Source organism: Haliotis rubra, unplaced genomic scaffold (genome assembly GCF_003918875.1).
Source record: "Haliotis rubra isolate DU_JTF1 unplaced genomic scaffold, ASM391887v1 Scf226, whole genome shotgun sequence".
NCBI lineage: Eukaryota > Metazoa > Mollusca > Gastropoda > Lepetellida > Haliotidae > Haliotis > Haliotis rubra.
The window spans coordinates 241,079-266,937 of NW_025766292.1; the positions used below are offsets into that span (position 1 = coordinate 241,079).

General features: G+C 46.0%; 1 protein-coding gene across 1 annotated transcript in view; it reads right to left on the reverse strand.

The window, feature by feature from the left end:
- LOC124277705 (sorting nexin-14-like) overlaps positions 1–25,859 on the reverse strand; it is a 121,307-nt gene that overhangs the window by 78,484 nt on the left and 16,964 nt on the right. The window contains exons 7-11 of the mRNA XM_046713433.1: positions 23,676–23,760; positions 6,559–6,715; positions 4,683–4,758; positions 4,476–4,520; positions 4,052–4,132 (exon numbers count right to left, since the gene is read on the reverse strand). Of these exons, the coding sequence (XP_046569389.1) occupies positions 4,052–4,132; positions 4,476–4,520; positions 4,683–4,758; positions 6,559–6,715; positions 23,676–23,760 (444 nt within the window). The remainder of the gene's footprint in view (positions 1–4,051; positions 4,133–4,475; positions 4,521–4,682; positions 4,759–6,558; positions 6,716–23,675; positions 23,761–25,859) is intronic.

Sequence of the window (25,859 nt, forward strand, 5' to 3'; positions counted from 1 at the left end):
CCATACAAATCGACATGCCCGAGGAAGGCGACAATATCCTAAAATTCGACAACCACAAGAACCAGATGTCCGTACCTTACATCATCTACACCGACTTCGAAGCCCTCGTCAAACCCGCTGACATCGGCCCGGCTCCCAACACATACAAAAGGAGCACGAGGCCTGTGGGTTTGGATACGTGGTCATCCGATGTGATGGGGAAACGAACGCTCCCGTGGTGTACAGGGGTCCCAACGCGGCTGAAAAGTTTCTAAAGTGCTTGCAATGGGAAGAGAAAGCCATCAGGAAGAAATTGTACAATGTCGTCCCTCTTGATCTTACCCTGATGCCTTGCTGAAGAAAACCGGAGTTAAGCTGGAACTCCGATTACAACATGCACCTGTTCATCGAGAAAGGATTGCGAGGTGGGATTTCCATGGCTGCCAAATGGTACGCAAGAGCCAACAATAAGTACGTAAAGGGCTACGATGCTAGCAAACCCATTAATCATCTCCTCTATCTCGACGCCAACAACCTGTACGGTTGGGCCATGAGCCAGTATCTACTCACCGGGGGGTTCGAGTGGGTGCCTGAGATAGACGTCATGAGCATACCGGCGGATTCGGGGGTAGGTTACATACTCGAAGTTGACTTGGAGTACCCAACAGCATTACATAAGTCACACAACAGTTACCCCCTGGCCCCAGAACGTTTGATGGTGAACCCGGACTGGATGTCCGACTACCAACGGAGGGTGGGGGGTAATAAGCTAGCCAAAGTCGAAAAACTTGTACCCAACTTGATGAACAGGACCAAGTACATCGTTCACTATCGTAACCTGCAGCTGTACCTGTCGCCGGGTATGAGGCTGACTAAAACCCATGGGTTGCTCAAGTTTGACCAGAGCCCGTGGATGGAGCCCTACATCAGAATGAACACGGACCTGCGAAAGCTGGCCACCAGTGACTTCGAGAAGAACCTCTACAAGCTCATGAACAACTCAGTGTTCGGTAAGACGATGGAGAATTTACGAAAACGCGTGACCGTGAAGTTGGTCCGGGCGAAAGAGGAAGACAAGCTCAGGAGACTGATAGCCAGCCCGGCATTCAACCAGAGCAAGATATTCACCGACGCTCTGGTGGCCCTACATATGAGGAAGAGCCACATCAAGTTCAACCGGCCCGTCTACGTGGGGATGAGCATTCTTGACCTCTCCAAGCACCTGATGTACGACTTCTACTACAACGAGCTCAAGAAGCATTACGGCGACAGGTGCGAAGTGCTGTACACGGACACGGACTCCCTGCTGATGGAGATTCGAACCGAAGACATGTACGAGGACATGGTAAAACACATCCATTTATACGACACCAGTGACTACCCCAAGGACCATGCCATGCACAGCATGGTTAACAAAAAGGTCCTCGGCAAGATGAAGGACGAGGGTGCTGGCACGCCCATAGCAGAGTACATAGGCTTGAGGCCCAAGATGTACTCCATCCTGAAAGCCGACACAATAGCGAGATCCGGAAGGCGAAGGGTGTCAAGAAGTACGTGGTGAAACAACACATCAAACACACCAGGTTCAAGGAGGCCCTGTTGAGGGCCCGCACCTTCAAGCACCAGATGAACACGCTGAGAAGTGAAGGACACAGGATATACGGACTGACGATAAACAAGACGTCCCTATCACCGATGGACACGAAGCGTTGGATAGCCATCGACGGGACCAATACGTACGCGTACGGGCATGAAAACATTGAACCAAAGACATAGCCGTATGTATACGATGTCACGGAAAGAGAGAAAGTTTGAAGCTATTACTACAGCCCGCGTGGGTACTGGAAAGGAGCAAGTGCCGTACATAAGCTTGCCAAAATGGCAACAGTACCCCCGGACGAGGAAAAAAGCGTGGCTTGAAAAACAATCCCTGTGGCGGATCTATTTACCGGCACCACGCTACGTGCCTAGAAGAAAGTTCGGGCATTGCCGTACCCAATAGCGTCCACCAGGCCGACCTCCTGTTCCTACCCCACGACAAGAGGTACAAGTATGCACTAACCTGTATGCTACAAAGAAGCCGAACCCTTAACCGAGAAAGACTCGGCCCAGGTAGCCCGCGGATTCGAACGCATATACAAACGCAGCCCGCTGACATGGCCCACCGAACTGCAAGTCGATCCCGGACGGGAGTTCATGGGTGCCTTGTCACAACTGCTAGCCAAGCACGGCGTCCAGGTTAGACGTGGCGCGGCCGGGCCTTATCGCAGTCAAGCCATAGTTGAGAGATTCAATAGGACTTTGGCCGAGTGCTTATTCGGGCATTAGTATGCGAGAGAGATGGCCAACCCAGGAAAACAATCGACGGAATGGTTAGCGAGGCTACCTCAAGTGGTGTCGGCTATCAACCACGAAACCACTCGGCTCACCGGCAAGAAACCGGCCGACGCTATCAAACTGAAATCAGTGACGGCCGAACCGGCTGCACTATTGCGTGGGAAGGAGAAACAGATACCTGACCGGGTCCTAGTGAGGTACCTCTACCAGCCGGGAGAACATGAAGGGGACACTCGGAAACGAGCCACCGACCCGACATGGTCAGTCAAAACTTACAACATAGATAAAGTGGACATCAAAGCCGACGAGCCGAACTCGTCCACAAAGTCATATAGTATTACCCCAGAGCTTGTTGTCCACAAAGTCATATAGTATTAACTCAGATGTTGTTGTCCACAAAGTTGTCCACCACGCTACGTGCCTAGAAGAAAGTTCGGCATTGCCGTACCCAATAGAGTCCACCAGGCCGACCTCCTGTTCCTACCCCACGACAAGAGGTACAAGTATGCACTAACCTGTATGCTACAAAGAAGCCGAACCCTTAACCGAGAAAGACTCGGCCCAGGTAGCCCGCGGATTCGAACGCATATACAAACGCAGCCCGCTGACATGGCCCACCGAACTGCAAGTCGATCCCGGACGGGAGTTCATGGGTGCCTTGTCACAACTGCTAGCCAAGCACGGCGTCCAGGTTAGGCGTGGCGCGGCCGGGCCTTATCGCAGTCAAGCCATAGTTGAGAGATTCAATAGGACTTTGGCCGAGTGCTTATTCGGGCATTAGTATGCGAGAGAGATGGCCAACCCAGGAAAACAATCGACGGAATGGTTAGCGCGGCTACCTCAAGTGGTGTCGGCTATCAACCACGAAACCACTCGGCTCACCGGCAAGAAACCGGCCGACGCTATCAAACTGAAATCAGTGACGGCCGAACCGGCTGCACTATTGCGTGGGAAGGAGAAACAGATACCTGACCGGGTCCTAGTGAGGTACCTCTACCAGCCGGGAGAACATGAAGGGGACACTCAGAAACGAGCCACCGACCCGACATGGTCAGTCAAAACTTACAACATAGATAAAGTGGACATCAAAGCCGACGAGCCGAACTCGTCCACAAAGTCATATAGTATTACCCCAGAGCTTGTTGTCCACAAAGTCATATAGTATTAACTCAGATATTGTTGTCCACAAAGTCATATAGTATTACCCCAGAGGTTGTTGTCCACAAAGTCATATAGTATTATCCCAGATGTTGTTGTCCACAAAGTCATATAGTATTACCCCAGAGGTTGTTGTCCACAAAGTCATATAGTATTACCTCAGATGTTGTTGTCCACAAAGTCATATAGTATTACCCCAGAGGTTGTTGTCCACAAAGTCATATAGTATTTTCCCAGATGTTGTTGTCCACAAAGTCATATAGTATTACCCCAGAGGTTGTTGTCCACAAAGTGACATAGTATATACAGGGGTAATACTATATGACTTTGTGGACAACAACCTCTGGGATAATACTATATGACTCTGTGGACAACCTCTGGTTTATTGCTATTCAGTTTATTAGGTATAATACCATGAAGGCTTAGTCAAGTGAGGGCTCCCTTTTAGAGCGCAATGATAGTGCTGCAACTTTCACCACCTAACAAAGACTTATGATAGTGGTAGTTAACTGTGCTAGCATACTGAACTGAATGGATAATGACAACAGCTGCAGTCTTGTGAATCTGGACCACTTACAGACTTGTTCTGGTTCAGAGGCTGAGCAAAAGACTCCAGAAAGGGCACCATGGGAGATGGAGGCTCCTGGGCTTCAGGGGGCTGAAAGTACAACAGTAACAGTCAATGAAATATTGCAGAATCAGATATCTTGTAACTTCCATCCGGTATTAACAATAAGGCAACTTGTGTATCAGAATGTGATGTATCTTCAGACAACCTCTTATTGGGGAAAGATAGGATTTGTTACAGCAGGTATGTTGTTTGCATATTCTGAAGCGTGAAAATCATGTCCAGTCCCTCACTCCCTCTCAGATATCATTACATCAACACAAAAAAACATTTAACAGGATCTCTGGCAAATCCAATCAGTCAGACAAATATCTTGGAAACTTGTTATTGCACCTCAATAAAGACACAGACATGAGATATGAGGGATACTCACAGGAGTATCATCCAAGAAGATGAGGATCAAGTTGTTTACCAAGTCCTGCAACAAGGAAGGAAGTATCTTGAACACTCAAATCTATTTAGTTGTAACTTGTATGCTCAAATGTACATTTTAGAATACAATCAGTATCACTTATGATGTATGTACATCTGTTACAGTTATAGAACATGAATCAAGTCACAGTACAGTAGTCATACAGACCGGGTTAGCAACAGCATCTACCGCAGGCAACAGCACTGAGCCTGCCAACATCTCTCTCAACAGCGCACAGGTGCTTCTGTAAACAAATAACACACAAATAAACACATCTGGAAACCATTAACACAGTGACTTTGAACGTTGGGCCTTAGGTCTGTGGATGTAGGGAAGAGACAATCAGTGTTGGGTCACAGGATGTATGGAAAGAGACTCTCTATCAGTGTTACTTTGAGTGCAGGGCCTGAGGTCTGAGGACATACCGGGAATTCCCATATTTAAGCCCGGGGCTTAAATACGGAAAATCACTGTTCTAGTGATGAAATATTTTAACCATATTTAAGCCCAGGGCTTAAATTCGAAAATGCGCAATATTTTGATAAAATGAAAAGAATGGGCTTCTTAAAACTTTTATCAGGAAACTGGTCTTTAAATTCAAAATTGAAAGTTATGAAATGTTTACTTGAGTGCGTAAATGTGAATGTGAATGATAAAGTTGACAGTCTAATTAATGCAAAACACGAACTTCAAACTATTATGAGAGGACTGACTGACATCTAAGACAATAACTCTACAGACACTATTTAGAGCCACACAGTTTTCAGAGTTCAAAGCTTAAGGAAGTGAGTTGTTCACCACTGTGCAAATGATCTTGTGTTAAAATTTTGATCACATTAGGATCACGATTATCTTGTTGGCCGTGGTGCATTATTTTGCGTGAAGTGATGGAATATCGTTGACAAAATCAAAAGAACCAGTGATCACTGCATTTCAGCACTTCGTCTGAAATTCTTATCTCCTGTTTAAGAGCAATATCTTTTACTTTAAGAATTTTGTAGATTTCGATCGTTCATCCTTAAACCAACAGTACAAAGACTCTTCTAGATCAGGCAGTGCGGGTCTTCTCCCCGGATTTCCCGTTTTCCATCCATATTCAACAATTCATTCTTACATTTTAGCTATCGTCTGAGATTTTTATGATCAATGTTCAGTTGACATGATGCAAGACTAAGATTACTTCCAAATTCAGTCTTAACTTGTTTTACAATGTCAAGTTTTCTGTTTCCTGTCAAAATGTTCTGTAAACGTGATAACCTCGCAGAGACTCTCTATCAGTGTTACTTACTTTGAGTGCAGGGCCTGAGGTCTGAGGATGTAGGGAAAGAGACTCTCTATCAGTGTTACTTACTTCAAGTGCAGGGCCTGAGGTCTGAGGATGTAGGGAAAGAGACTCTCTATCAGTGTTACTTACTTTGAGTGCAGGGCCTGAGGTCTGAGGATGTAGGGAAAGAGACTCTCTATCAGTGTTACTTACTTCAAGTGCAGGGCCTGAGGTCTGAGGATGTAGGGAAAGAGACTCTCTATCAGTGTTACTTACTTCAAGTGCAGGGCCTGAGGTCTGAGGATGTAGGGAAAGAGACTCTCTATCAGTGTTACTTACTTTGAGTGCAGGGCCTGAGGTCTGAGGATGTAGGGAAAGAGACTCTCTATCAGTGTTACTTACTTCAAGTGCAGGGCCTGAGGTCTGAGGTTGTAGGAAAAGAGACTCTCTATCAGTGTTACTTACTTTGAGTGCAGGGCCTGAGGTCTGAGGATGTAGGGAAAGAGACTCTCTATCAGTGTTACTTACTTTGAGTGCAGGGCCTGAGGTCTGAGGATGTAGGGAAAGAGACTCTCTATCAGTGTTACTTACTTCAAGTGCAGGGCCTGAGGTCTGAGGATGTAGGCAAAGAGACTCTCTATCAGTGTTACTTACTTTGAGTGCAGGGCCTGAGGTCTGAGGACATAGGGAAAGAGACTCTCTATCAGTGTTACTTACTTCAAGTGCAGGGCCTGAGGTCTGAGGATGTAGGCAAAGAGACTCTCTATCAGTGTTACTTACTTTGAGTGCAGGGCCTGAGGTCTGAGGATGTAGGGAAAGAGACTCTCTGCCATTCTCCTGAGATACTCCAGTTCTGCTTTTCGACTCCACATGGCTACATGAACGTCTTGCCCGAGGTAGTCAATGACACACTGCTGGAAGTCAGTGGCACCTTCAGCTGAAACAGGAAATGTTGTGCAACTTCCAGTGCTGTCATACTGAACAGTATCCATCATGAGAGCTGCAACCTGTAGATGAAACAGGAAATGTTGTGCAACTTCCAGTGCTGTCATACTGAACAGTATCCATCATGAGAGCTGCAACCTGTAGATGAAACAGGAAATGTTGTGCAACTTCCAGTGCTGTCATACTGAACAGTATCCATCATGAGAGCTGCAACCTGTAGATGAAACAGGAAATGTTGTGCAACTTCCAGTGCTGTCATACTGAACAGTATCCATCATGAGAGCTGCAACCTGTAGATGAAACAGGAAATGTTGTGCAACTTCCAGTGCTGTCATACTGAACAGTATCCATCATGAGAGCTGCAACCTGTAGATGAAACAGGAAATGTTGTGCAACTTCCAGTGCTGTCATACTGAACAGTATCCATCATGAGAGCTGCAACCTGTAGATATCTCAAATGATTCAACCCCATGACAAAACACAGGTTAACTTCAAGGTGGGGGTCAACATTACTTTTCAAGTTTTCCACATTTATATAGTAATATACATATACAGGTGTGTGTGTTAGTTATGAGTAACCTTAGGATGTATACAGCAGGTAACTCACCATCTATCTTGGGCTGTATACAGCAGGTAACTCACCATCTATCTTGGCCTGTATACAGCAGGTAACTCACCATGTATCTTGGCCTGTACACAACAGGTAACAGGTAACTCAACATGTATCTTCGCTGTACACAACAGGTAACTCACCATGTATCTTGGCCTGTATACAGCAGGTAACTCACCATGTGTCTTGGCCTGTACACAACAGGTAACTCAACATGTATCTTGGCCTGTATACAGCAGATAACTCAACATGTATCTTGGCCTGTATAGAGCAGGTAACTCACCATGTATCTTGGCCTGTACACAACAGGTAACTCACCATGTATCTTGGCCTTTATACAGCAGGTAACTCACCATGTGTCTTTGCCTGTACACAACAGGTAACTCACCATCTATCTTGGCCTTTATACAGCAGGTAACTCACCATGTATCTTGGCCTGAACACAACAGGTAACTCACCATGTATCTTGGCCTGTAAACAACGGGTAACTCACCATGTATCTTGGCCTGAATACAACAGGTACTCACCATGTTTTCTTGGCCTGTACACAACAGGTAACTCACCATGTATCTTGGCCTTTATACAGCAGGTATACAGCAGGTAACTCACCATGTATCTTTGGCCTGTATAGAGCAGGTAACTCACCATGTATCTTGGCCTGTACACAACAGGTAACTCACCATGTATCTTAGCCTGAATACAGCAGGTAACTCACCATGTATCTTGGCCTGTATAGAGCAGGTAACTCACCATGTATCTTGGCCTGTACACAACAGGTAACTCACCATGTATCTTAGCCTGAATACAGCAGGTAACTCACCATGTATCTTGGCCTGTACACAACAGGTAACTCACCATGTATCTTGGCCTGTATGCAGCAGGTAACTCACCATGTATCTTCGCTGTACACAACAGGTAACTCACCATTTGTCTTGGCCTGTATACAGCAGGTAACTCACCATGTATCTTAGCCTGAATACAGCAGGTAACTCACCATCTATCTTGGCCTGTAAACAACAGATAACTCACCATGTATCTTGGCCTTTATACAGCAGGTAACTCACCATGTATCTTGGCCTGTACACAACAGGTAGCAGGTAACTCACCATACACAACAGGGTAGCAGGTAACTCACCATGTATCTTGGCCTGTATACAGCAGGTAACTCAACATGTATCTTGGCCTGTATACAACAGGTAACTCACCATCTATCTTGGCCTTTATACAGCAGGTAACTCACCATGTATCTTGGCCTGTACACAACAGGTAACTCACCATGTATCTTGGCCTGTAAACAACAGGTAACTCGCCATGTATCTTGGCCTTTATACAGCAGGTAACTCAACATGTATCTTGGTCTGTACACAACAGGTAACTCACCATGTATCTTGGCCTGTATACAGCAAGTAACTCACCATGTATCTTGGCCTGTATAGAGCAGATAACTCACCATGTACTTTAGCCTGTACACAACAGGTAACTCACCATGTGTCTTGGCCTATATGCAGCAGGTAACTCACCATGTGTCTTGGGGTGCATACAACAGTTAACTCACCATGTATCTTGGCTTGTATACAGCAGTCTAGGTGTTCTATGGCTGCCTTCACCAGTTTACGGATTACCAGTTTCGGTATGTCAAGCTGAAAGTATATCAAGGGACAAGGTACAAAGCTAAATTAGTAAAATCTAAATATTTTTTATATTTGTATACTTATCCTGCACTACTTACTTCCTGCACTTATTGCTTGCGACTCAAAACGTGGTTGTGCCAGACGATTGATGTTGAAAAGCGTGAGACTGCGCATCACTTCCTGGTCTTGGGTAAACATCCGTCTGCGCGATGCATCATCGAACGCGTGACGTCCAGCCACCTCTGATTATTGCCGTAAACTCCCACAGATGAATCACGAGGGGAGGTAGCTGAAAGCGCCAGGGTGGGCCCTTATCATAAGTAGTGCAGGATAAGTATCTAAATATAAAATATATTTAGCTTTACTAAATTTTTAACTAATCCTGCACTACTTACTTCCTGCACATTTATCGGACAGGCAGGATGGAGGCGTGTCATCTGGGGATCGCCTACCGCCAAGGTAAACAAAAGACAGCTCGGTCAAAGTCATCAAGCGCGCTTCATGCGGTGGTGGTAACAATCATGGCACCTAAGCGGACAGCGAAAGTGACGATCAGGCAGTGGTAGTATGAATATATAAGACACGTGAGTCTTAAATGGTCTATACCACCACGCATTTTTAAAGCGTTATAAGCTTTTAGGAAATGCAGTAAAAAGCTGTGACTGGAGTTAACCCAAGTGTTACTGCTTAACTGACAGACCCAGTTGTTCCAGAACAACTCTCTTCCCACAAGGCATCGGCGTGCTTCATGGGAACAAAAAGCATGGTGGAAGATATCTTCGGTGCACCTGGAAGAATAGTCAACAAACAGTGACTATCTCTCAGTGGTAATTTGCATATAAGACAGGCAGGCTTAAATGGAAAGACCACGCGATTTTTAAAGCAAGATTAGCTTTAGGGAAATGCAGTAAAAAGTATTGACTTGAGTTTTTCCAAGTGTTACTCCTTAACTGACATATCCAGTTGTTTCCCTCGGAACAACTCTTTTCCAACACGGCGTCATCATGCTTCGAGGGAAGAAATATCATAAAGGAAGGCACCTTTGTGGAATCTGGAAGAATGGTCGGCAGAGAGGGATTATATCTCAGTGGCAATTCGCATATAAGCCATGTGCGGCTTAAATGGAAAGGGACGAGCTACGCTCATATCCTCTCTTGTTGATGTGAGACTTGTCACCACGCCTCCTGCCACGCGCCGGGCTGATTCCAAGCCCACCTAACAGTGTGGCGCCGAGGCTATAGTAGGTACTGGATTCATGTAATGAGGATGTTTGACTTGCTGGAAGGCTGTCAACGCTTATCTCCCCTGTGTGAGTAAAGTCACACACTGTTCGATAGGACGCCCTTGAACTCAAGTATTAAAGATGGCATTCGGAGGACTTGGATTGGTGAAATAGATTCCTCGGAAGCTTAGAATCCTAACCGGAAAATCCTTGACCTCAAATAACACCTGCGCTTGGCGAGAACTGCCTGTAAGTGTTCGCCAAGGACAGTGACGCGACCATCCACTACCAAGCCATCATGCATATAGAAGAGAGGTGACGATCCTGTATACGGACTGTCAGGTCTTGAGAGACAATGTTAATAACCGGAAGCTTAGTTGAGATAGGAAGGAGCATCCGTGGTGGATTCCAAATCAAGGGCCGTCATTCCTTGAGTATCGTGGCCTTGTAAGAAGAAACACTGTCACTTTCGCTTAATTTCCTCATCCACCTGGGCTGCCCTATTGATGAATTCAAGACAAGGGAGTGCGTGAAACGCCACCGGTATAGGTACCATATTAGTTGAAGTCTTCGAGGGCAAAGATGTGTCCGCCTGCCGGCGTAGAGGTCAGTGGAGACAGTGGCGCCAACCAACAGCTGCCAAACTCTTGAAGATGTGGAGGCGCTGACGCAGTATGTTACTTCATATAGATGCTCAATCTGGTATAGGCCCTGGAATGAGGGAGGAGTGAGTATGATTTTATAGGGCTTAGATCCAGTAGAGCCGCATGTGCAGGCGCTGGATCTGGTAGAATGCTGTATCTGGTAGAAAGAACAGAACAGGCATTTGAGTGAGTGAGGATGGTTTGATAGGCTCGTACAGGTGCTGGATCTGGTAGAAAAACTGGACAGATGCTGGAGTGAGTGAGTGAGTATGGAGCTGCAGGTTGGCTTCCATACAAGCACTGGATCTGGTAGAAACGCCGGACAGGCGCTTGGAGTGAGTGAGAATGAGTTTTTATAGAGGCGCCGTACAGGCGCTGGATCTGGTAGACATGCCGGACAGATGCTGGAGTGAGTGAGTGAGTATGGTGTCATAGGTGCCTTACAAGTGCTGAATCTGGTAGAAACGCCGGAGAGGCATTGGAGTGAGTGAGGATGGTTTTTATAGGCGCCGTACAGGCGCTTGATCTGGTAGATACCCTGACAGACGCTGGAGTGAGTGAGTGAGTATGGTGTCAGGTGCCATAAGCACTGATCTGGTAGATACCCCCTTAAGGCGCTGAATCTTGGTAGACGCGCTGGAGGAGTGAGTGAGTATGGCAGAAACGCCTGACAGCACTGGAGGGTGCAAGATACAAGCATCTGGTAGAATCGCCTGGGTGAGTGATCAGTGGATGCACTATATGAAGACAGAAACTGTCATAGGTGCCATACAAGCACTGGATCTGGTAGAAACGCCGGACAGGCGCTGGAGTGAGTGAGTGATGTATGGTGTCATAGGTGCCTTACAAGTGCTGAATCTGGTAGAAACTCTTGGTGAGTGAGGATGTTTTTATAGGCCGCCGTACAGGCACTGGTAGGGGCGCCTGACAGGCACTGGAGGTATGGTTTATAAGCGTCATACGGCTGGATCTGGTAGAAACGCCATACAGGTGCTGGAGGGAGTAAGTATGGGTTTACAAGCTCAGTAGTACAGCCGCTGGATCAGGTAGATGCATCATACATTCCCTGTAGACAGAAACGACGCTGGAACAGGTTGGTGTTGCGACGGAGGCGCCTAACACCGACTGCAGAATGCCGAGGTCGTGGTCGATGTGGTAGAAGCGCTGTATAGGCTGTTGTTGTATGAACTGCCCTGCTAACTAGGTCAAGTCAAATGGAAGTCGAAACATCCAGTGACTGCTGGGCGCACGGCGCGCATGCATCTGAGGCATCAGGAGTAAGATGTCTGCCAAGGACATGCTGGAAACAGCAACCTGGAGAAAGGAGACGGAGCGCCAGACGCCCTAGAGCTAGAGGACATCAGTGTTGTCGCAAGTATCTGGATGCTTGTCACAGGCGACGTCGGTGTTGGACCTGGCGCTTCAAAAGTAGGTGTTATATTAATTAAGTAAGTGCAACTGGCACATTACTTGTGTGAAAAAAGGGAAAACACGAAAGTGCAATTCACACAGTGTGAATGAGGGCACTTATGAGATAATTCTGCCTTACAAACTATACAGCGTGTGCCGTATAGAAACTGCAACATAGCAGAAAACCCCAGCAAACACACGGTCAAAAAACATTATAGTAACGGGGTAGAACAGCATAAATGAGAACAACGTCTCACAAAATACTGACATAAACTGGAGACCGGAATTAAGGCTTATTAATAATATACGATGATAGTATAACATATAACCATGAGCCAAGAACAAGCCACTATGAATTCATCGAAGCCACAGGTTGTGAATGGCGAAGTGACCGATAATAGTGATGAAACTACCGTGTTTATCACAAACACCATCACTACAACAGTACTACGAAAAACGAAACAGAAAGGTAATACCTACACTCTCTGAAGAACAAAGGGAAGTACCCAAAAGAAAGTTTATTATCAATAAACACAAATTCATAGGATACAAAACAGTCGAGCTGGCAAACCACACGTCTTGCGAGGCATGCGAAAAGCAATAATCCGAGGTGGCTGACGCCACCTTCCGTGATGCGCGGCGCAGAACGGATGTTTACCCTGAGACCAGGAAGTGATCGCGCGGTCCACGCTTTTCAACATCAATCGCCTGGCACAGCCACGTTTCGAGTCGTAAACAATAAGTGCAGGAAGTAAGTAGTGCAGGATTAGTTAAAAATTCATGATATATATATAGGAAAAGTATTACGAAGTGAAATGGAGAGTACCTTCTTAGCTCTACGTAGAAACACAGCTGCAATGAATCGGATGTTGCTCCTCAGTTCATCTGCAAACTCCTCATCTGTGCTGAGGTCCCTGCAACCATCAACCCCAGACATGATTCATGTGCAGTCTTGTATGTAAACGGACAAGAAATAAACAAGTATAAAGCATGGCTATCTTTGACAGACCCGGTCAAGAAATACACAAGGAATCCTTGATAACAGTTTTACCAGAGGAAAGATGGTAATGCCAAAATATATCTATGTAGAAATGTACAGATTCCCCCAAGTTATGATAGTTGTGTGACTGATTCCAGTATTGAATACATTGTTAGATAAAGAAACTACACAGTCAGATTGTATTGTCATTTATTGTACTACATGCTAACAGGTGAAATATAGCAACTTACTTATACCATGTGTAGACAAACTCCTTGAAAATAATACTGAAAACTGAAAGTCAAAGAAACAAAAGTATTAGAACAAACAGGACATACAGAGCTTATCACCTTCCTTCTCATCCAAAACCTGTTCCCATATTGAACCTTCTTCTCATCAAATACAGTGTCCTAATACACTCTGAACCACATGAGAAATCCTCATGCAAACACTACCAAATACTCCTTTAATGAATGGTAATTCAAGCTAGTTTTGTGCGTGATCAATATATTCGCCAGATCCAGCGAGGTGACAAAGTACCACTCTGGCGTGGATAAAACACTTCAGCAGGCTGTTTGTAACGACCAATCGAGAATATGAGGGAAAACACACTTTTGTGAATGATGCCTACACAGTTTTTCACCCGAGCTGATTTATTAGAATCTCAGTGGGAGAAGTTGCCCAAGGTGTGGGGCCATACAAATCGACATGCCCAAAGAAGGCGACAATATCCTAAAATTCGATAACCACAAGAACCAGATGTCCATTACCTTACATCATCTACACCCGACTTGAAGCCCCTCGCCAAACCCGCTGACATCGGCCCGGCTCCCAACACATACAAAAGGAGCCACGAGGCCTGTGGGTTTGGATACGTGGTCATCCGGATGTGATGGGGGAAAGCGAACGCTCCCGTGGTGTACAGGGTCCCAAGCCGCTGAAAAGTTTCTAAAGTGCTTGCAATGGGAAGAGAAAGCCATCAGGAAGGAGGTGTACAATGTCGTCCCTCTTGATCTTACCCTGATGCCTTGCTGAAGAAAACCGGAGTTAAGCTGGAACTCCGATTACAACATATGCACCTGTTCATCGAGAGTTGCGAGGTGGGATTTCCATAGCTGCCAAATGGCAGTGCATAAGAGCCAACAATAAGTCAGATGAAAGAGATTCGATGCTAGCAAACCCATTAATCATCTCCTCTATCTAGAAGCGCCAACAACCTGTGCGGTTGGGCCATGAGCCAATATCTTACTTCACGGGGTTCAGTGGGTGCCTGGGATAAGACGTCATGAGCATACCGATGATTCGGTGTGAGTTACATACACTTCGAGAGTTGACTTGGAGTACCTTACAGCATTACAAGTCACACTGGCAGCTGCCCCCTGGCCCCAGAAGCGTTTGATGGTGAACCCGGATTGGATGTCCGACTACCAGCGGAGGTGGGGGTAATAAGCTAGCCAAAGTCGAAAAACTTGTACCCAACTTGATGAACAGGACCAAGTACATGCGTTCACTATAAGTAACCTGCAGCTGTACCTGTGCGCGGGTATGAGGCTGACTAAAACCCATGGGTTGCTCAAGTTTGACCAGAGCCGTGGATGGAGCCCTACATCAGAATGAACACCGACCTCGCGAAAGCTGGCCACCAGTGACCGAGAAGAACCTCTACAAGCTCATGAACAACTCAGTGTTGTTAAGACGATGGAGGAATTTACGAAAACACGTGACTGTGAAGTTGGTCCGGCGAAAGAGAGAAGACAAGCTCAGGAGACTGATAGCCAGCCCGACATTCAACCAGAGCAAGATATTCACCCGGCTCTGAGGTGGCCCTACATATGAGGAAGAGCCACATCAAGTTCAACCCGGCCCGTCTACGATGGGGATGAGCATTCTTGACCTCTCCAAGCACCTGATGTACGACTTCTACTACAACGAGCTCAAGAAGCATTACGGCGACAGGTGCGAAGTGCTGTACGGACCGCGGACTCCCCTGCTGATGGAGATTCGAACCGAAGACATGCACGAGGACATGGTAAAACACACATCCATTTATCGACACCGGTGACGACTACCCCAAGGACCATGCCATGCACAGCATGGTTAACAAAAGGTCCCTCGGCAAGATGAAGGGCCGAGGAGTGCTGGCTTGCATACATAGCAGAGTAATATGAGCTTGAGGCCCAAGATGTACTCCATCCTGAAAGTTTCCACAATGTGAGATCCGGAATAGCAAAGGGTGTCAAGAAGTGCGTGGTGAAACAACACATCAAACACACCACCAGGTTCAAAGGAGGCCCTGTTGAGGGCCCGCACCTTCAAGCACCAGATGAACAAGCTGAAATTGAAGGACACAGGATATCTGGACTGATCGATAAACAAGGCGTCCCTATCACCCGATGGACCACGAAGCGTTGGATAGCCATCGGCGGGACCAATCTCGTCACAGCGATACGTGGGCATGAAAACATTGAACCAAAGACATAGCCGTATGTATCACGATGTCACGCGGAAAGAAAAGTTTGAAGCTTCATTACTACAGCCAGCGTGATGGGTACTGGAAGGAGCAAGTGCCGTTACATAAGCTTGCCAAAATGGCAACAGTACCCCGGACGAGGAAAAGCGTGGGCTTGAAAAACAATCCCTGTGGCGAGATCATTTACGGCACCAGCTCATTGATGCCTAGAAGAAAGTTCGGCATTGACGTGCCAATAAAGATCCACCAGGCGATTCTCCTGTTCCTACCCTACGACCACAAGAGGGTACAGAGTATGCACTAACCTGTAATGCTACAAAGCCCGAACCCTTAACCGAGAAAGACTCTCGCCCAGGTAGCCTCATGATTCAACGCGATATACAAGCGCAGCCGCTGACATGGCCCACCGAACTGCAAGGTCGAGTCCGGACCGGGGAGTTCATGGGTGCCTTGTCACAACTGCTAACCGCTAGCCCGCGTCCAGGTTAGGCGTGGCGCCGCCGGGCCTTATCATCGCAGAGTCAAGCCATAGTTGAGAGATTCAATAGGACTTTGGCGAGTGCTTGTCGGGCATTAGTATCTGAGGAGATGGCCAAACCCAGGAAAACAATCGCCGGAATGGTTAGCGAGCGGCTACCTCAAAGAGTGGTGTCGGCTATCAACCACTGAAACCCACTCGGCTCACCGGCAAGAAACCGGCCGACGCTATCAAACTGAAATCAGTGGCGGCCGAACCGGCTGCACTTATTGCGTGGGAAGGAGAAACAGATACCTGACCGGGTCTAGTGAGGTACCACTCTACCAGCCGGGGAGAACATGAAGGGGACACTCGGAAACGCAGCCACCGACCCGACGCTGGTCAGTCAAAGGCACTACAACATAGATAAAGTGGACATCAAAGCCGGCGAAGGCGAACTTCGTCCACAGAAGTCATATAGTATTACCCCCAGAGCTTGCTTGTCCACAAAAGTCATATAGTATTAACTCAGATGTTGTTGTCCACAAAGTTGTCCACCACGCTCGTGCCTAGAAGAAAGTTCGGCATTGCCGCGTGCCAATAAATCCACCAGGCCGACCTCCTGTTCCTACCCCACGACCAAGAGAGGTACAAGTATGCACTCTAACCTGTATGCTACAAAGAAACCGGACCCATAACCGAGAAAGACTCGCTTCAGGTAGCCAGCGTGGATTAGAATGCATATACAAGCGAGCATCCGCCGATTACTGGCCCACCCGAACTGCAAGTCGGTCGGACGGGAGTTCATGGGTGCCTTGTCACAACTGCTAAGCCAAGACGCAGGTTCCAGGTGTGGTGGCGGGCCTTATCGCCAGTCAAGCCATAGTTGAGAGATTCAATAGGACTTTGGCGAGGTGCTTATTCCGGGCATTACGGTATCGCGAGAGAGATGGCCAACCCAGGAAAACAATCGACGGAATGGTTAAGCGGCGGCTACCTCAGAGTGGTGATCGGCTATCAACCACCCGAAACCACTCTTGGCTCACCGGCCAAAGAAACCCGGCGGACGCTATCAAACTGAAATCAGTGGCCGAACCGGCTGCACTATTGCGTGGGAAGGGAGGAAACAGATACCTGACCGGGTCCTAGTGAGGTTACCTCTACCAGCGGGAGAACATGAAGGGGACACTCGGAAAGCGAATCCACCGACCCGACATGGGTCCAGTCAAAACTACAACATAGATAAAGTGGACATCAAAGCCGTGAGCCGAACTTCGTCCACAAAGTCATATAGTATTACCCCAGAGCTTGTTGTCCACAGAGTCTCATATAGTATTAACTCAGATGTTGTTGTCCACAAAGTTGTCCACCGCGCTACGTGCCTAGAAGAAAGTTCGGCATTGCCGTGCCAATAAGCGTCCACCAGGCCGCACCTCCTGTTCCTACCACGACAAGAGGTACAAGTATGCACTAACGCTGTATGCTACAAAGAAGCCGAACCCTTAACCGAAAAGACTCGGCCTAGGTGAAAGCATACATGATTCAGCGCTGCATATACAAAGCGCAGCCCGCTGACATGGCCCACCGAACTGCAAGTCGATCCCGGACGGGAGTTCATGGGTGCCTTGTCACAACTGCTAGCCAAGCAGGCGTCCAGGTTAAGTGATGGCTGGCGGGCCGGGCCTTGCGCAGCCGCTTCAAGCCATAGTTGAGGAGATTCAATAGGACTTTGGCGAGTGCTTATTCGGCATTAGTATCTGAGAGATGGCCAACCCAGGAAAACAATCGACGGAATGGTTAAGCGGCTACCTCAAGTGGTGTGGGCTATCAACCCACCAGAAACCACTTTCGGCTCACGACAAGAAACCGGCCGCGCGCTATCAAACTGAAATCAGTGACGGCGAACCGGCTGCACTATTAAGTGGGAAGGAGAAACAGATACCTGACCGGTCCTAGTGAAAGGTACCTCTACCAGCGAGGAGAACATGAAGGGACACTCAGAAACGCGAGCCACCGACCCGACATGGTCAGTCAAAACTTACAACATAGATAAAGTGGACATCAAAGCCGACGAGCCGAACTCGTCCACAAAGTCATATAGTATTACCCCAGAGCTTGTTGTCCACAAAGTCATATAGTATTAACTCAGATATTGTTGTCCACAAAGTCATATAGTATTACCCCAGAGGTTGTTGTCCACAAAGTCATATAGTATTATCCCAGAGGTTGTTGTCCACAAAGTCATATAGTATTACCCCAGAGGTTGTTGTCCAGATGTTGTTGTCCACAAAGTCATATAGTATTACCCCAGAGGTTGTTGTCCACAAAGTCATATAGTATTATCCCAGATGTTGTTGTCCACAAAGTCATATAGTATTACCCCAGAGGTTGTTGTCCACAAAGTCATATAGTATTACCTCAGAGGTTGAAAGAAAACATTAAAGTCATATAGTTTACCCCTGAGGGTTGTTGTCCACAAAGTGACATAGTATATACAGGGGTAATACTATATGACTTAATGGACAACTTTACCTCTGAAATAATACTATATGAATTCTAATGGACAACCTCTGTTTATTGCTATTCAGTTTATTAGGTATAATACCATGAAGGCTCAGTGAAGTGAGGGCTCCCTTTAGGCGCTGAATGATAGTGCTGCAACTTTCACCACCTAACAAAGACTTATGATAGTGGTAGTTAACTGTGCTAGCATACTGAACTGAATGGATAATGAAAACAGCTGCAGTCTTGTGAATCTGGACCACTTACAGACTTGTTCTGGTTCAGAGGCTGAGCAAAGACTCCAAGAAAGGGCACCATGGGAGATGGAGCTCCTGGGCTTCAGGGGCTGAAAGTACAACAGTAACAGTCAATGAAATATTGCAGAATCAGATATCTTGTAACTTCCATCGGGGTTAACAATAAGGCAACTTGTGTATCAGAATGTGATGTATCTTCAGACAACCTCTTATTGGGGAAAAGATAGGATTTGTTACAGCAGGTATGTTGTTTGCATATTCTGAAGCGTGAAAATCATGTCAGTCCCTCACTCCCTCTCAGATATCATTACATCAACACAAAAACATTTAACAGGATCTCTGGCAAATCCAATCAGTCAGACAAATATCTTGGAAACTTGTTATTGCACCTCAATAAAGACACAGACATGAGATATGAGGATACTCACAGGAGTATCATCCAAGAAGATGAGGATCAAGTTGTTTACCAAGTCCTGCAACAAGGAAGGAAGTATCTTGAACACTCAAATCTATTTAGTTGTAACTTGTATGCTCAAATGTACATTTTAGGAATACAATCAGTATCACTTATGATGTATGTACATCTGTTACAGTTATAGAACATGAATCAAGTCACAGTACAGTAGTCATACAGACCGGGTTAGCAACAGCATCTACGCAGAGGCAACAGCACCGAGCCTGCCAACATCTCTCAACAGCACAGGTGCTTCTGTAAACAAATAACACACAAATAAACACATCTGGAAACCATTAACACAGTGACTTTGAGCGTTGGGCCTTAGGTCTGTGGATGTAGGGAAGAGACAATCAGTGTTGGGTCACAGGATGTATGGAAAGAGACTCTCTATCAGTGTTACTTTGAGTGCAGGGCCTGAGGTCTGAGGACATACCGAAATTCCCATATTTAAGCCGGGGCTTAAATCACGGAAAATCACTGTTCTAGTGATGAAATATTTTAACCATATTTAAGCCCAGGGCTTAAATTCGAAAATCATAATATTTTGATAAAATGAAAAGAATGGGCTTCTTAAAACTTTTATCAGGAAACTGGTCTTTAAATTCAAAATTGAAAGTTATGAAATGTTTACTTGAGTGCGTAAATGTGAATGTGAATGATAAAGTTGACAGTCTAATTAATGCAAAACACGAACTTCAAACTATTATGAGAGGACTGACTGACATCTAAGACAATAACTCTACAGACACTATTTAGAGCCACACAGTTTTCAGAGTTCAAAGCTTAAGGAAGTGAGTTGTTCACCACTGTGCAAATGATCTTGTGTTAAAATTTTGATCACATTAGGATCCGCGATTATCTTGTTGGCCGTGGTGCATTATTTTAGCATTGAAGTGATGGAATATCGTTGACAAAATCAAAAGAACCAGTGATCACTGCATTTCAGCGCCGTCTGAAATTCTTATCTCCTGTTTAAGAGCAATATCTTTTACTTTTAAGAATTTTGTAGATTTCGATCGTTCATCCTTAAACCAACAGTACAAAGACTCTTCTAGATCAGGCAGTGCGGGTCTTCTCCCAGATTCCGTTTTCCATCCATATTCAACAATTCATTCTTACATTTTAGCTATCGTCTGAGATTTTTTATGATCAATGTTCAGTTGACATGATGCAAGACTAAGATTACTTCCAAATTCAGTCTTAACTTGTTTTACAATGTCAAGTTTTCTGTTTCCTGTCAAAATGTTCTGTAAACGTGATAACCTCGCATGAACTCTCTATCAGTGTTACTTACTTTGAGAGACTCTCTATCAGTGTTACTTACTTCAAGTGCAGGGCCTGAGGTCTGAGGACATAGGGAAAGAGACTCTCTATCAGTGTTACTTACTTCAAGTGCAGGGCCTGAGGTCTGAGGATGTAGGGAAAGAGACTCTCTATCAGTGTTACTTACTTTGAGTGCAGGGCCTGAGGTCTGAGGATGTAGGGAAAGAGACTCTCTATCAGTGTTACTTACTTCAAGTGCAGGGCCTGAGGTCTGAGGATGTAGGGAAAGAGACTCTCTATCAGTGTTACTTACTTTGAGTGCAGGGCCTGAGGTCTGAGGATGTAGGGAAAAGAGACTCTCTATCAGTGTTACTTACTTCAAGTGCAGGGCCTGAGGTCTGAGGTTGTAGGAAAAGAGACTCTCTATCAGTGTTACTTACTTTGAGTGCAGGGCCTGAGGTCTGAGGATGTAGGAAAAGACTCTCTATCAGTGTTACTTACTTTGAGTGCAGGGCCTGAGGTCTGAGGATGTAGGGAAAGAGACTCTCTATCAGTGTTACTTACTTCAAGTGCAGGGCCACGATATTGAGGTCTGAGGATGTAGGCAAAGAGACTCTCTATCAGTGTTACTTACTTTGAGTGCAGGGCCTGAGGTCTGAGGACATAGGGAAAGAGACTCTCTATCAGTGTTACTTACTTCAAGTGCAGGGCCTGAGGTCTGAGGATGTGGGCAAAGAGACTCTCTATCAGTGTTACTTACTTTGGAGTGCAGGGCCTGAGGTCTGAGGATGTAGGGAAAGAGACTCTCTGCCATTCTCCTGAGATACTCCAGTTCTGCTTTTCGACTCCACATGGCTACATGAGCGTCTTGCCGAGGAGGTCAATGACACACTGCTGGAAGTCAGTGGCACCTTCAGCTGACACAGGAGAATGCTGTGAAGTTCCAGTGCTGTCATACTGAACAGTATCCATCATGAGAGCTGCAACCTGTAGATGAAACAGGAAATGTTGTGCAACTTCCAGTGCTGTCATACTGAACAGTATCCATCATGAGAGCTGCAACCTGTAGATGAAACAGGAAATGTTGTGCAACTTCCAGTGCTGTCATACTGAACAGTATCCATCATGAGAGCTGCAACCTGTAGATGAAACAGGAAATGTTGTGCAACTTCCAGTGCTGTCATACTGAACAGTATCCATCATGAGAGCTGCAACCTGTAGATGAAACAGGAAATGTTGTGCAACTTCCAGTGCTGTCATACTGAACAGTATCCATCATGAGAGCTGCAACCTGTAGATGAAACAGGAAATGTTGTGCAACTTCCAGTGCTGTCATACTGAACAGTATCCATCATGAGAGCTGCAACCTGTAGATATCTCAAATGATTCAACCCCATGACAAAACACAGGTTAACTTAAAGGTGGGGGTCAACATTACTTTTCAAGTTTTCCACATTTATATAGTAATATACATATACAGGTGTGTGTGTTAGTTATGAGTAACCTTAGGATGTATACAGCAGGTAACTCACCATCTATCTTGGGCTGTATACAGCAGGTAACTCACCATCTATCTTGGCCTGTATACAGCAGGTAACTCACCATGTATCTTGGCCTGTACACAACAGGTAACAGGTAACTCAACATGTATCTTAAGCTGTACACAACAGGTAACTCACCATGTATCTTGGCCTGTATACAGCAGGTAACTCACCATGTGTCTTGGCCTGTACACAACAGGTAACTCAACATGTATCTTGGCCTGTATACAGCAGATAACTCAACATGTATCTTGGCCTGTATAGAGCAGGTAACTCACCATGTATCTTGGCCTGTACACAACAGGTAACTCACCATGTATCTTGGCCTTTATACAGCAGGTAACTCACCATGTGTCTTTGCCTGTACACAACAGGTAACTCACCATCTATCTTGGCCTTTATACAGCAGGTAACTCACCATGTATCTTGGCCTGAACACAACAGGTAACTCACCATGTATCTTGGCCTGTAAACAACGGGTAACTCACCATGTATCTTGGCCTGTATACAACAGGTACTCACCATGTTTTCTTGGCCTGTACACAACAGGTAACTCACCATGTATCTTGGCCTTTATACAGCAGGTAACTCACCATGTATCTTGGCCTGTATAGAGCAGGTAACTCACCATGTATCTTGGCCTGTACACAACAGGTAACTCACCATGTATCTTAGCCAGAATACAGCAGGTAACTCACCATGTATCTTGGCCTGTATAGAGCAGGTAACTCACCATGTATCTTGGCCTGTACACAACAGGTAACTCACCATGTATCTTAGCCTGAATACAGCAGGTAACTCACCATGTATCTTGGCCTGTACACAACAGGTAACTCACCATGTATCTTGGCCTGTATGCAGCAGGTAACTCACCATGTATCTTCGCTGTACACAACAGGTAACTCACCATTTGTCTTGGCCTGTATACAGCAGGTAACTCACCATGTATCTTAGCCTGAATACAGCAGGTAACTCACCATCTATCTTGGCCTGTAAACAACAGGTAACTCACCATGTATCTTGGCCTTTATACAGCAGGTAACTCACCATGTATCTTGGCCTGTACACAACAGGTAGCAGGTAACTCACCATGTATCTTGGCCTGTATACAGCAGGTAACTCAACATGTATCTTGGCCTGTATACAACAGGTAACTCACCATCTATCTTGGCCTTTATACAGCAGGTAACTCACCATGTATCTTGGCCTGTACACAACAGGTAACTCACCATGTATCTTGGCCTGTAAACAACAGGTAACTCGCCATGTATCTTGGCCTTTATACAGCAGGTAACTCACCATGTATCTTGGTCTGTACACAACAGGTAACTCACCATGTATCTTGGCCTGTATACAGCAAGTAACTCACCATGTATCTTGGCCTGTATAGAGCAGATAACTCACCATGTACTTTAGCCTGTACACAACAGGTAACTCACCATGTGTCTTGGCCTATATGCAGCAGGTAACTCACCATGTGTCTTGGGGTGCATACAACAGTTAACTCACCATGTATCTTGGCTTGTATACAGCAGTCTAGGTGTTCTATGGCTGCCTTCACCAGTTTACGGATTACCAGTTTCGGTATGTCAAGCTGAAAGTATATCAAGGGACAAGGTACAGATGTCTTCATAAGCTAAATTAGTAAAATCTAAATATTTTTTATATTTGTATACTTATCCTGCACTACTTACTTCCTGCACTTATTGCTTGCGACTCAAAATGTGGTTGTGCCAGACGATTGATGTTGAAAAGCGTAGACTGCGATCACTTCCTGGTCTTGGGTAAACATCCGTCTGCGCATGCATCACCGGAACGTGACGTCAGCCACCTCTGATTATTGCCGTAAATCCCACAGATGAATACGAAGAGGGGAGGTAGCTGAAAGCGCAGGGTGGGCCCTTATCATAAGTAGTGCAGGATAAGTATACAAATATAAAATATATTTAGCTTTTACTAAATTTTTAACTAATCCTGCACTACTTACTTCCTGCACATTTATCGGACAGGCAGGATGGAGGGCGTGTCATCTGCGGGGATCGCCTCGCAAGGTAAACAAAGACAGCTCGGTCAAAGTCATCAAGTGCGCTGCGGTGGTGGTAACAACCGGCGTGGCACCTAAAGCGGACAGCGAGTGACGATCAGGCAGTGGTAGTATGAATATATAAGACACGTAGTCTTAAATGGTCTATACCACACGATTTTTAAAGCGTTATAAGCTTTAGGGAAATGCAGTAAAAAGCTGTGACTGGAGTTAACCCAAGTGTTACTGCTTAACTGACAGACCCAGTTGTTCCAGAACAACTCTCTTCCCACAAGGCATCGGCGTGCTTCATGGGAACAAAAAGCATGGTGGAAGATATCTTCGGTGCACCTGGAAGAATAGTCAACAAACAGTGACTATCTCTCAGTGGTAATTTGCATATAAGACAGGCAGGCTTAAATGGAAAGACCACGCGATTTTTAAAGCAAGATTAGCTTTAGGGAAATGCAGTAAAAAGTATTGACTTGAGTTTTTCCAAGTGTTACTCCTTAACTGACATATCCAGTTGTTTCCCTCGGAACAACTCTTTTCCAACACGGCGTCATCATGCTTCGAGGGAAGAAATATCATAAAGGAAGGCACCTTTGTGGAATCTGGAAGAATGGTCGGCAGAGAGGGATTATATCTCAGTGGCAATTCGCATATAAGCCATGTACGCTTAAATGGAAAGGGGACGCAGCTACGTTCATATCCTCTCTTGTTGATGTGAGACTTGTCACCACGTCTCCTGCCACGCACCGGCGCCTGATTCCAAGCCCACCTAACAGTGTGGCGTCGAGGCTATAGTAGGTACTGGATTCATGTAATGAGGGATGTTTGACTTGCTGGAAGGCTGTCAACGCTATCTCCCTGTGAGTAAAGTCACACACTGTTCGATAGACGTCCTTGAACTCGTTATTAAAGATGGCATTCGAGGACTTGGATTGGTGAAATAGATTCCTCGGAAGCTTAGAATCCTAACCGGAAAATCCTTGACCTCAAATAACACCTGCGTTGGCGAGAACTGCCTGTAAGTGTTCGCCAAGGACAGTGAGGACCATCCACTACCAAGCCATCATGCATATAGAAGAGAGGTGACGATCCTGTACGGACTGTCAGGTCTTGAGAGACAATGTTAATAACCGAAGCTTAGTTGAGATAGGAAGGAGCATCCGTGTGGATTCCAAATCAAGGGCCGTCATTCCTTGAGTATCGTGCCTTGTAAGAAGAAACACTGTCACTCGCTTAATTTCCTCATCCACCTGGGCTGCCCTATTGATGAATTCAAGACAAGGGAGTGCGTAAACGCCACGCCCGGTATAGGTACCATATTAGTTGAAGTCTTCGAGGGCAAGATGTGTCCGTCTGCCGACGTAGAGGTCAGTGGAGACAGTGGCGCAACCAACAGCTGCCAAACTCTTGAAGATGTGGAGGCGCTGACGCAGTATGTTACTTCATATAGATGCTCAATCTGGTATAGGCCCTGGAATGAGGGAGTGAGTGAGTATGATTTTATAGGCGCTAGATCCAGTAGAGCCGCCGTACAGGCGCTGGATCTGGTAGAATGCTGTATCTGGTAGAAAGAACAGAACAGGCATTTGAGTGAGTGAGGATGGTTTGATAGGCGCCGTACAGGTGCTGGATCTGGTAGAAAAACTGGACAGATGCTG